Raw genomic sequence first — 14,022 nt, forward strand, 5'->3', positions numbered from 1 at the left:
ATTTCGCCACTAGAAGGCGCTGTCTCGAATAAAACAGCTGATATATAAAGCTAGTGTTGTGTTATGGTCCGTTTTCACGTTCATGCCACTTGCGCAAACTAGATTTGCACATGCAAATTTGCGCAAATAAAACTTTGGTGTATTCATTTTCGTTCATTTTAAATTGCACAAGTAGTTACAACAGTTGTATTCTGATGTGTAGTGACCAGTGATTAGGGTGTGAGTTTGTGAGCATAGAAACATAAAAATAAAGTAAAGCTATGAATCGGGAAGACGAAGTACTTGCAGTAGCTGCCGTTTTAATAATCAAGAAGTTGAGAGAGCCAAAAAAGCGGAGACCAAATAAATCTTGGATTGAAAAGAAAGCAACTTACTCTCATATTAATTTAATTCGAGAATTAGTTAATCAGCCAGACGATTTTCGTAGTTACCTGCGCATGGACGAGACGACTTATCGAAATTTATTACATTTAGTTACACCAATAATACAAAAAACTGATACTGTTATGAAAAGTTCTATCACGCCACATGAAAGATTAACGGCAACTTTAAGATTTTTGGCAACTGGTAGAACCTATGAGGATCTCAAGTTTTCTACGTGTATTTCTAAATCCGCCCTCAGCAAGATAATTCCTGAGACGTGCGATGCCATTTACACAGTATTAAAACAAGAATATTTAAAGGTATGTAAAACTTATTATTAACATATTATTATTACATCTACTGTACGCTAGAATTAGTAAAATTCGCTAAAAATTGTGCAGCAGTTTGCGATTCACTGTCTTCGTCTTGTTCAGGAGGAGGTAATTTAGAATTTCTTGGAGCTTTGGGTTGCTGACAATTAGAACCTGTTTGGGTAGGTTGCTGACGATAATTGCTGACGACGGTGTGGAGAAATTTGATTTTGATGATAATATAGTTGATAAGGCGTTTGATTCTGATAAGACACTGGTTGTGGAATTTGTTGCTGATGATGCCATGTCACTAATGAAGGTGGCTAATATGATGATGCAGGTTGCATTTGGTGAAAATATTGTCTTGACACCTGTGATTGTTGTTGCAGTTGTGTATTTATGGCACAGTGGCGATTTAAATTTCCTAACTGAGCCTCATAAAAAACATCATTAATTAATTTCTCAGCGTGAATGCGTTGCTCATTAGAAAGTTCTTTTAATTTTGATGCCCATGCCAATCCAATATGATTGAACTTATTATCAATATTTGAGTGCACTACAAAACGTTTCTGAATGGTATCCAAAACGTCATCATATTTTTGGTTGCGCCTTTTTGCTGCTCTTGATGATGACGCTTGTGATGCTGGATGAGGTGTACTTGGTTCAGAATATTCAGATACTGGCATGGGCGTGTGTGGTTCGGATAGATGATCATCAATAAAGTCCTATTGAGTTTCATTAGTTCCATGTATTTTAGAAACCTAAAACCAAAAAAAGTACAGATTACCTATATGTATAATATAATAATTATTATACTAATATTATGCTCTTGTTTGTAGTTTCCTAAAACTACAGCCGAATGGAAGAATATTGCGTTGGACTTTCAAGAGAAATGGAATTTTCCACATTGTTTAGGTGCTGTAGACGGAAAGCACGTACAAATTAGAACGCCTCCTGGAAGTGGCTCATATTACTTTAATTATAGAAAAAATTTTAGTATTGTTTTGATGGGCATTGCAAATGCTAACTATGAATTCATATACTGCGATGTAGGAACAACCGGCAGAGTATCTGACAGAGAAGTCATTGAAAATACTAAATTTATTAAAGGTTTAATCGGGAATAAACTAAATTTATCGGCTTTAGAAGTAGTTGTACCAGGTCAACCTCATTTAAATTATGTTTTTGTGGGAGACGAAGCTTTTGCAATGAGACCCGACTTTTTGAAGCCATATAATCAAAGAGAGCTTAACAATGAAAAAAGAATATTCAACTACCGTTTATCTAGAGCTAGACGCATTATAGAAAACACCTTTGGAATTTTGGCTAACCGTTTTAGAATATTCCATACATCCATTAATTTGAAACTGGATAATATCGACAAAGTTGTTCTGGCATGTTGTGCTCTTCACAATTTTTTAAGGAGAAATTCGGCTAACTCATATACACCTAATGACGTATTTGACTTTGAAGATATTTCAACTGGTACCACTACCCCTGGACTGTGGACACAACCTGAGAATTTATTAAATCCCGCGAGCAGTCACAGTCGCCATCACAGTGCCGAAGCAAAAGATGTGAGGACAAGTTTTAAAAACTATTTTAATAGTAGTTAAGGTAGTGTATCGTGGCAACATAAAATGATATATAATCAAAATAATAACGCAAATTAACTAGGTATAGGTATAAGTACATATTATATAGGTAAATACGGCAGCCCTATATACTTATACGTGTATACTATAACTAACAATAAATTGTAAATGTTCTTAAAAAAAAACGGTTAAAAAAGTTAATAAACGAATGTGTTTTTACCTGAGTTTAATTTTGATAAAGTGCCTCTTGGAGTTTCCTGGTCCTGTAGGAAGCTCAATAACTCGTAGTACCATAAATGTGGAACATATATTTCTTCTGTTCCAGCACCGGACCTCTCAGATTCAAGAACCTTTTTTAGTTCTTTTCTATATGTGGTTCTCATTGAACTACCGTATCCCTGGTTGCCTTTCTATCAACCGTTTGCATTTTTTCAACAAGAATTTCATATGCCTGTGATTTTGCATTTCTATCACTGTATTCTTTTGATTTTACTTTCCAAAGACATGGAAACGATTTATAAAGCTCAATAAACTCCCCCATAAACTCTCTCTCTTTAGTTGACATCATAAATTTACCCAAAATATCCGAAAACACAGAGCAAAAACACTAAAACAATACCGAAAATTTAAACCCGGTAGAAACCTGTCAAAACAAGAAAACGGCGTCCAAGTGCATGCCCGCGATCAAAAACTGTGTTTAAAAAGTTGGAGTGTCGTTTATACGCTCATGTATTTGCGCCAACTACATGCAAAATATCTGATCGCGCTAGATTCACTCAAGTCAAGCTTTTTGGCTTGTGCAAGTGAACGATTTTGGTTTTCATGCATCAGTTTACTTGCGCAAATTGGGCATGCACAAGTCAATTGGCGCAAATTGCATGAGCGTAAAAACGGGCGATTAGTTTTGTAGTTTTGTTTGTTATAACCTGCAATTCAGTAAGTTTCTGCAGTGGAACAGGTGTATATTATCCAGTTACATTCTTTAAATAAAATATTTAGGAACTAGAAAGTGTAGGTGCTAAAGTGCGTTATAATGGAAAACCTCGATAACAGTGTTATTGTGGGCAACTATAATGAAGGGTCAAGGAAAAGGCAACGACAAAAGACAAAAAGGGAAATGGATTATGAGAAGAGGTAAGTATTGCTCGTTTGTTACAACAAAAAATATTCACACCTATACTTATTTTTTATAGATATCAAGACCCTGAGCCTTTGTTGCTTAATTTTCAACCACCCTGCCTCCACAGAGAAGGAAAATTTAACTTTTTTAGTTAATTTAAAGAGTTCGTGGTGAGGTGAGAAAAAACAAGCCATATCGCGTTGCAGTTAAATATTTCCTGATATCTACAAAAAAACAAAGACTACCTGTATGCTCCAAGTTTTTTGCTAAGTTGTTTGGGGTCGGTCAGCAAAGACTAAACACAATTGCTGACGGAATTTTATCTGGAATCGGGATCGTAGAAAAACGAGGAGGGGATCATAAACTTCGGAAATTTTCTGCAAAAAGAAAGCAAGTGTACGAGTTTATTTCAAATTTGCGAGGTTGCGAAAGTCATTATGCACGAAATAAAAGCCGTCGACTTTACTTGCATTCATCTTTGAACATAAATCGACTTTTTCACCTTTATAATACTACCGTTGAAGACGAGTTGAAAGTAAAAAAAAAGTTTTTCGTAAAAATTTTTGAGACAAAGTTTAATCTAGGGTTTGGCTCTCCCGCTTGCGATACCTGTAGCTATTGCGCTAGACTTAAAAGTGAAATTCAGTCTTGTGAAAATGGTATTATCAAAGAAGGTTTAATTTCAAACATCGTAATTCACAAAAAGAGAGCTAAAGCTTTCCATACTTTGATGAAGCAAATCCCACAAGCGAGCATAACGTACGTGTTTGACTTGCAACAAGTGCAAGCAATTCCCAAAGTCAGTATCGGTGAGGCTTTCTATTCCAGACAAATTTCATTTTACTCTTTTTGTGTGACTGATGTTGCAACTAAAAACCCACATTTTTATGTCTGGAACAAGACACAAGCTGCAAGAGGTGCTCAAGAAATTTCTTCAGCTTCGATAGACTTTTAAAAAAAAGTACATATTGAAGATTCGGTAATGCAAATTAGGCTTTTTGCGGACGGCTGCGCAGGCCAAAACAAAAACCAACACGTCATCCATGCCTTAACATACTGGCTACATAAAAAGTCCCCAAGAAACATAAAACAGATAGCGGCCACTCCTATTTACCTGCTGACAGGGTATTCGGTCGAGTTGAGAAACATCTACGAAAAACTGAAGAGGTGTTGAGCCCCATAGCTTATATCAAAATTTACCAACAATACGGAATTGTCAGGGTTTTAGGCGAAGGCTGGTTCCTTAAAAACTACAAAGATCTCAGAGAAATACTGACAAAAATTGATGGAATTAGTGGAATACATGAAAAGAATATTTTTACAAAAAATTATAAAAAACGGCTACGTTGATATTAAGATAAAACTTGAGCCCACCTATATGTTTGACGACGCTTCGAAGCACCCAATGGCAATAACGAAACGAGGCCAAACTTTGCTAAGGGATATGCAGGATCGCTGTAACATACCACTGGTAAATAACATCAAAGAAGAAAAGAAAACTGATGTGCGAAAGCTGCTTTGTGCAAGATTTGGACAAGACTTCGCTCTTGTTTTTTGATCATGCCTTAAACACCACGACGGGACCAGAAGCTGAAATTTCAGATCCTGCAGATGATGTAGGTAAAGAAAATTCCATGTGCGACTGCCTCGAAGAAGACCCTAACCAGAAACAAATTTGATTTTTTTTTCAAGTGGACTTTGTATGTTATTAACTTTAGTATTATTTTGTAAGTTTGCGTTTTTCGAAGAAATTAAGCTAAAACAAAAAAAAAACATATTCCTGGTACTTAGTTGACATTTTATCCTTAAAGTCGAATAATTTCACCACCAACACCAGTTTTTTGTAAAACGAATAAATTGGAACAAACAGCATTATGTCCAATTTTGAACGAAACAAAACAAATTTTATACATTGTTACGAATCAACACGCTATAAAAACAACTCCATGTTGTAAAAATATATAGCAGGGTTTAAAAGACAATCGTTTTTCGTCAATACCCAAAAAGTTTACAAAAAAAAAAAAGTTGTTTTTGGACAAAATGCGATTTGAAAAGTTGCTCATATATTCATATCAATATATTTTTAATTAATCATTTTTACTTGAAAATTTAAAAATGTAACTTATATTTACATCAGACATTGAGGACACTCTTACTGGTGAGAGGTATTTGTATCTTGTACTTTCTTCAAAATAATCTTATCGTAACGTGATCTTTTTTTTTCAGCAAGATGGAGCCCCGCTGCACTATGCTTTACCCGTTTGCAACTATCTAGATGAAGTTCTGAATGAATGGAATGGCCACCCAGATCACTAGATTTAACTCCCCTCGAATACTTTTTATGGGGATACTTAGAAAGTAAAGTGTATCACTCAAAGTATGTCACTAAACCGTCGAGTTTAGAAGATTTAAAAGAACAAATAAGACAGGAAATTAGAAATATTACTCCAGATGTCATTGACAACGTTCAAAAAGAATTTTAAACGGTAAAAAATAAAAAATTAGATATTTCTTTAATTTTACATTTTATCATGATTTTTCCTTCAAAATTGCTTATTTAACCACTATTCATTTGTACTATGTCCTTTTTAAAAAAATGCGTCCTTTCTGATTCTGCATTAAAAAATAGTGGTTTCCATTTAATAAACATACTGAAAATCATCTCTTTTTTTCAAGTCACCCTGTACATTTAATTTCCACGTAGGAAAACCTTAAACTAAATAATAAAATCGAGGGGTTTGAGCATTTCATTTTTACTGAATTTATCGGCTACTTTATGGATGCACTGTATATGAAACAGAAATAAAACAATAATTGTTTAGTTTTGGCTTTCTATCTCCGTTGAATTTTTAATGAAAACCTCACTGCGGAAACCCATATTCTATTTAAATTTTAAAATTAAACAAATACAAACTTTTCTCTTTTTTGATAAAATCAAAATGAAATAATCCTGTTATTTTTAGTTTCATATGAATATGTTACTTCGGCTTTATAAAGGGATTTTTTTTAAATAAAAAAAAGGCTTTGGGCAAATTTATGTTACAATTATTTTCTTTTAATTATAAACTTTTAAATATTATTAGAAATTCTAACGAATAATATTTATATTATAAGGGATGCAGTTAAAACCCTAACTAAGAAAAAAATTTAGGTTCCAATCCAAAACCCATTAAAAAACTAGATCTAATGAGGGTGGCTTTATTCGAAAAGGGGCAATCGGCCACATGATTAATGGCATAAGTTGTCCGCTGCTATTAATTAAACCTGTATTATGGACTTTTTGCCTTCAGCTAGTCCGTTTGCATGGCCACTCCAAACGTGCTGAAACTGTTAGTACACCTGTGATAAATGATGCTCCCTTACTTTTTACCATTACTAGGCTATATACTTCTTTCTTCTATATAAGTTTTTTTTTAATATTGTTTTAACTTTTTTGGGATATCAGAGAAGGAAAAAACTTTAATTTTCCAACTAAATCTTTATTTTATTTTTTTTTTAAGTTGAAGAAGTAGCCATACTTGCAATGGAGTTAATATGTCAATGGGTAACTAAAAATGCTTCGGTCATCCTCTCAAGGTTAAAAAAACTAACAATGAATAAAAATGGCATATCGATAATTATCGTAGTGTTGTAATCATGTGATTTTAATGTTTGTGTAAATCCAGTTTTAGTCTCATTCTCATGCATCTTAATATGATATTTTTATTCATTGTTAGTTGTTTTAACCTTTTGACCTTGCCGGAGACACTATATCTTTAATATGTATTGACGAAAGCCCTCAATTTGTATCCCTGATGATGGGCATGTTATATGTCCAAAACATGTAGGATTAATAATTTTTAAATAAATTTAGTGGAGGATGACCAAAGTATTTTTAGTTACCCATTAATTTTTTTTGTTTTTTTTTTTTTTAAAGGTTATAAAATTTAATAGGAGTGACTACCTTTTTCCCTCTTACACTCTTGGTAAATGATTTTTATCTCAGTATATGCTTAATAAATAAACATCAAAAGTAAACGAGGTTTCATCATTTAAGTGAATCTATGCAAACGCAAACTCTTCCGAACATTCATTCAATTATGACGTTATGCAGTGGTGAAATTTAATAAAATTTAACAAATTAATAACCACATGCAGCATACCAATAGAGTGGCACAAAAGTATCACCATACTAATTTTTTAAAAGAGACAAAAAACCAATTCATAGAACTACAGAAGCATTAGCCTTTTTCACTACTATGAAACTGCTTACCAGCATTATCAAAGGCATCCTTGAACACATCATCAAAAGCAAAGATGAACAACAAGGATTTCGGAAAAAAAATTTGACATTTGATGCCCTGTTTATTATGAGACAGATAAAATAGAAAGCGATTGATTCTGATAGCCTATTTATGTATGTTTTATTGACTTAACAAAAGCATCCGACAAATTACAGCTGGCCGATTTACTGAACATATTGAAAAAGAAACAAATCTCAACATCAATGCTGATGGGGATTCCTGATGGATAAACGCGATATTTTGCGGGATGACGACATGCGATAATTTTTTCGGAATAAATCATTTTGTTGCTGCTCATTTGAACGTAAGGTCCTTAAACACAGGCCATGATGAATTTAAGAATTATGTATTTTCTTATGCGTTTGATATTCTAGGCCTTTCGGAAACTTGGTTGTCTTTAAATTGTAATAGTAATTTTTATAATATACCGGGCTATAATTTCGTGAGAGAGGATAGAGTTGGCATTGGAGGGGGAGTTAGATTTTATATAAAAAAATCTTTACAATTTTCACAAATAATATTCGACAATGTCAATTCTCCAGATTTAAAACATATGGGTGTTGGGTTTGAAGTGAGTGGTAAGCTGATTTTGGCCCTTACTATATATAGACCACCTTCTGGAAATACCTTCACTTTTTTTGATACGTTAGAAAATGTACTGGCGTAAACAATGTCGCTTTGCGATTATATTTTGTTACTTGGTGATAAATATTAATTTACTAAGTGAAAATGCGAATACAAGAAACCCTAAAAATTTTTAAATATCTTCAACTTAAGACAATTAATAATTGAACCTACACACCATAATTTATTGACAAATAGGTCAAGTCTTATTAATGTGATTATTTCAAGTCAAGAACTTGAAGCGATAAAAGCCGTTTCTACACCTGTGTCAAGAAGCCTAACCGACCATAATTTAGTATATGCCATATTAAATTTTCCAAAAATACAAACCAGAAGTAAACATTTAAAATACCGTAATTATAAAAACATTAGTTCTGAGGATTTTCCCAGAGATGCTGAGCAAATAGAGTGGAACGGAATTTATTTCACAAAAAATATTGATACAAAATTAGATATTTTTAATACAAATATATTAAATTTAATAAATAAACACGCTCCACTTCAACAAAAATTAGTTAAAGAGAAAAATGTTATGCCTTGGATAACTGATAACATAAAATTTTTAATGCGTTTAAGACATCGTAATAAGACAGTTGAAATTCCCAATGAATTATTTGATCCAGAACAGATTTGCAACTTTTTTTCATTTACTTTTCAAGCTCCTAACTCTGCCTCTAGTCGAGAATTCCCTGCTAAAGATTCTGAATAGTATATCCACTGGGGAAATTGGCGGTAATGGTATATCAGTAAGGGATATTAAATCTTGCTTGCCATACTGCATTCCACCCTTATTAAATATAGTAAATTCTTGTATTTTAGAAAGTTATTTTCCATTTTCATGGAACAAAGCAATCGTGAAACCGCTAGCTAAAAATACGAATCCTAAAGGACGAAAGGATCTCAGTATTCTTTCGGTAATTTCTAAGCTTCTTGAAAAACATATTAATAAATAATTGCACGACTTCCTAAATACGTCAAATTTTATCCCGTCGTGTCAGTCAGGATTCCGATCTGGTTACAGCACCTCTACTTGTTTAGTTAATCTTTTAAATGATGTTCGTCATAGTGATGATAAGAAACTAATAACTTACCTGGCATTTCTCGATTTCAGCAAAGCATTTGATACGATTAGCCACAATATGCTATTAGCCAAGCTTCATTACTATGGACTTCTGATAATTCTGTAAAATTTTTCGAACAATTATTAATAGATAGATCCTTTTGTGTGGAAATTGTGAGAGATTTAGGATTGCGAGAGATTCAGGCACAGGTACGCCTCAAGGCTCAATTTTGGGCATGCTGTTGTTTTCCATATATGAGCAATTCTATTGAGAACACGAAAATTCAACAATATGCTGATGATTCTCAAATATACACTTCATTTTCTTTAGATTGTGTAAATGAAAATATTGACAAATTTAACACGGACTTGAATAATTTTAAAAAATTCTCCGATGATCATTATTTAAAACTAAACTCCTCTGATCTCCGATGATCATAATTTAAAACTAACGTCCTGTACGCTATTTTTTAATGCTAAATATCAGATTGAAAGAATTAGGCAATTATTTGTCCCACAAGTAGATAATATGCCTTTGGCCTCAGTTTTAGAGGTGAAAAATTTGGGTATACTTTTTGATGATTCGCTAACATTTCAAGTACATATTCATAATAAATTAAAAATTGCTTAGATAAGATTAAAAAAACTTAATTATTTAAAAAAATGGCTACCATCCAAAATAAAGTATCAATTATGTACGTCATGGAAGTTAGCAACAGAATCAGAAACGAAAATCAAATTTTTACAGTCGCCCAGATAAGTTCTGCACGCAATCTGTTTTTTTGTATATTTAAGGATTAAATCTGATTTTAAACATTTAAAATAAAGTTAAGAGAAAGACTATAATTACATATAGACAAAAAAAGTGTAGATTTGATTTTTTTTTCGGTATAAAAGATAAATGTTTGTTAAATAATAAATAACTTAAAAAAATCACAGTAATTGTTAAAAATTTTGTTACACCTTCAAACTTGGTGTATAAATAAAAGATAATAAAATACACCATATATCTCAGAGACACACGTTTTTTCAGGGGATGAAGGGGTGTAAGCCACCCCCAAATAACTTAAAAAATCGTAGTAAATAGTAATAATTTTGTTACACCTTCAAACTTGGTGTATAAATAAAAGATAATAAAATACACCATTTATTTCAGAGACACACGTTTTTTCAGGGGATGAAGGGGTGTAAGCCACCCCCAAATAACTTAAAAAATCGTAGTAATTAGTAATAATTTTGTTACACCTTCAAACTTGGTGTATAAATAAAAGATAATAAAATACACGATATATCTCAGAGACACACGTTTTTTCAGGGGATGAAGGGGTGTAAGCCACCCCCAAATAACTTAAAAAATCGTAGTAATTAGTAATAATTTACAGAATGAAGAAAGGTATTTTGAAGAAACAAGTAAATCGAAAATACTGACAGAAATATATATCTCGGTGGAGGCGTTACAAATGATAGTTGGAACACAAAGAATATAGCAATTAGAATTTGACAAGATAATTCACCAATAAGGTCAACTAAATAGTACACTCTAGAATAACTACATCACAAAAACAGAAAAATTTGAATGTAGCAAAGTATTATAGGAAGTATGAGTACATATGGTTCAGAGCTTTGAATCATAACTAAGAAAGACGCCTCCTAAATAATAGCAATTGAAATGAACTGCTGGCATAGATGTTGCCAAGAAAAGACTATATAAGGAATGCTCAAATCATACATTTGAAAACTTGCAATGCAAATATCTCTGAAACTACAAAAGTTACCAAAGCGCAATTTAGTACAAATGTTATACAGGTAAGGGGAACTACAACCACCATATTTTGGTAATAGGATGTGTCAATTTATAATCAAAGATTTTAAATGGCACCACCTCTTTTGTGATACAAATACTTTCATGAATTAAACGTCTTTTGGAGTAGTATTGACCTGCATAAGAATTTTTTCTAAATTTTAGACAGGTTCAAAGAAGGTAGAGATGAAAGACTTTGATGATCCTGCAGCAAATTACTAACTTTTATTATTTTTGTCGACGAATTAATATTCGCTTTTTAAAAAAAAGAAAGAACGACTAATTCTTGCTTTTTTTCAATATCATTAACTTTTAAATATTTGCTTAGTCCCATTACTAAACCGCATCAAATCAGTTGGTATATGACATAAATAGTAGGATTTTTTGAATTATTCAATATTAAGCATTAAACGTGTTACTTTCTCCAACATAAAATCTTTAGCAGATTGATTAACTCAAAATTAATGATCAGATTAAAGCTAAGATATGGTTACTAGCTAGCAAACTTCCCTGAATACTAAAAATATTTACCATTCAAAAAGTTCGATAATGTTTCAAGAGAATAAGTTTCGAAAATACGAAGTTTCTGCATCTGCCAAGTGTACATAATATATACCAAAAGCAAAAAGAAGGATATTCAAGTATTATTAAAACGAGTAAAATTGTTTTTAATGTTTCGTGAAAATTTACTATCTTTTACGTGCTGCATTGCACGCTGCAGGGTGAGTTTAGAAAGATAACGTATAAAATTTTTAATTTAAGTTTTTTTCTTCGTTGTTTTAGTATATAATTAGCATATATTTTTATATTAAAGTCAAGTTATAAATCAGTTTATATTATTTCGGTTAGGCTTCTAGATATTCTCTTTACATGAATAAATTATAGTATTTATCTTTAGGGTCAGCTTTTATGGGCACTCTTTTTTAAATGATAAAAAAATTTTAATTATTTTCTGAATTTTAATTAGCCAAAGCATTTTTACAAGTTTCCGGTAACCTTGCTAAAATCTCTAAAATGTTAAATGATTTACAATCAGTTCTCGAGTTATTGTACTGATCTTTATCACACTTTAAATTATTGTTGAAGTAAACAGACAAAATTTATTATAAAACTAATAATATAGTATTGTTAATAAAAAGGTTAAGAAATGCCAGTACAGTCAAAGCTCTTTATTCGCAGGGTATACGTTTCCTAAATATGCCGCGAATAAACAAATCGTGAATATGGAATGGTAATTTATATAGGATTATAGGGAATACGTTCCTAGGTGACAATATAACAAACATGTACATACATACATATATAAAAAAATGAATTTAGTTGAAGTTTTTAACCATATTGATTAATTATTACATTCAGGCTTCGGCAATGGCTTAAAGAAATGTGTATTTTTTTCTTGCTTGGCATTTTTTAAAAGCTCCTTCAATTCATACTGATATTTCGCAGAGGCATTAGCAATTTGCCTGTTAAAAATAAGACTTCGTTTCATAGATGAATCAATTTGCATAAAAAAATCACAAAGTTCATTTGCCATTCTTAAACCTTCACTTAGATTTTTTTGAATTAAATATCACGTTTCCAGTGCTTGTTTGCCTCTTCTTCAATAGGCTGCGAATTTAACATTTCCTCCAAGTCCGTTTCAGTCTTCAGTCAAATCTTCATCTTGCGATTCAAGCAACGTCTGAATGTCACTTGATTCTATCTGTTCGAACCCATCTCGTCCTATTTCATTTGCAATTTCGGATATGTTTACAAAATTTGAATTTGCACAGATTCTTCATCATTTCATGTAGTCAGAGTAACAATATACTTTGGGTATAGTTGTAATAAGGTCAATTTTACTTTTTTATTATTCCATTTGACGATGCGTTTACAAAGGATATTCCGTTGAATACCTATTTGAATCCTTTTTATCAATATATATACCGACGTACTGATTCGATCCGCGAATAAATAAATTTTTAGCCGCGAATATAGGAATTAGATCGCATTTTTTTAATCCGCGAATAGTGAAAAAGCGAATGAAGGAATCGCGAATAAAGAGTTTTTACTGTATATCCGAAATGTTTAATAGCACTGATAGCGAATATTTTTGCATATTTTGCTATTCGTTTCATAGGAATATTCCTATTGCTTTTTGCACTTAAAGTTGGTGGCCACTTTTAGATAAGATATTGCTGCTCAAAAATGTCAAGATTTCAAAATTTTTTATGCGGATCCAAAAAAAGCTCTGTTGGGAATATTATGCCTTTTGTTTTATAAAAATGTTCTTAAAATTCTTGAATTTTTAGATTTAAAGGGAGTTATTATATTTTTGATGTTCTCTTTTATACCGATAATGCCATTATTTCTAACTTCCAAATTGAAATAGATATTTTTTTATGATCTGCCATGAGATTTCCAATTAAATAATATGGAATCTTCCTTCCTTCCTACTCTTCCATTTTGCATATATGCTAGTGACCTCATCGTAAAAATGTCTAATTGTAATGTATTAACAACATATCTTGCTACTTAAACATAGTTTTATTTTATCATCGGTTATAAATACATAGTTACATGTGTAAAACCCAAAAAAACTAATGTAATACCTGTTCAGCCCTTGCGATTACAGACCTTAAAAAACTATTGGCAACCTCGCGAACTGTGTACTCGACTAGTGAGCGGAAAACGCGGCGCGCGCGCAGGTATTTCGACATCGTTTCGTTTGTCATTTTCAGCAGTGTGAGAGAACTAGCCTACGAGTCTGACTTCGGTCAGAAATATAATTTATTTACGTACTTCATAACCTAATTTTATGTTCTCTCGCATGCATTACTTGACCCTTGCAATATTAAATGATATTAAATTAGAGTTTAAGTATTT

At 32.1% G+C, this 14,022-nt stretch overlaps 1 protein-coding gene across 1 annotated transcript; it reads left to right on the top strand.

Moving 5' to 3' along the window:
* Positions 1-260: 260 nt before the first annotated feature.
* LOC126735303 (uncharacterized) lies at positions 261-2,290 on the top strand. The gene is made up of 3 exons (XM_050439288.1): positions 261-683; positions 1,514-1,634; positions 1,821-2,290. Exons 1-3 carry the CDS (start codon positions 261-263, stop codon positions 2,288-2,290), a joined length of 1,014 nt encoding a protein of 337 aa, XP_050295245.1.
* The last annotated feature ends 11,732 nt before the right edge of the window (positions 2,291-14,022 follow it).

This window comes from Anthonomus grandis, chromosome 1, assembly GCF_022605725.1.
Source record: "Anthonomus grandis grandis chromosome 1, icAntGran1.3, whole genome shotgun sequence".
NCBI lineage: Eukaryota > Metazoa > Arthropoda > Insecta > Coleoptera > Curculionidae > Anthonomus > Anthonomus grandis.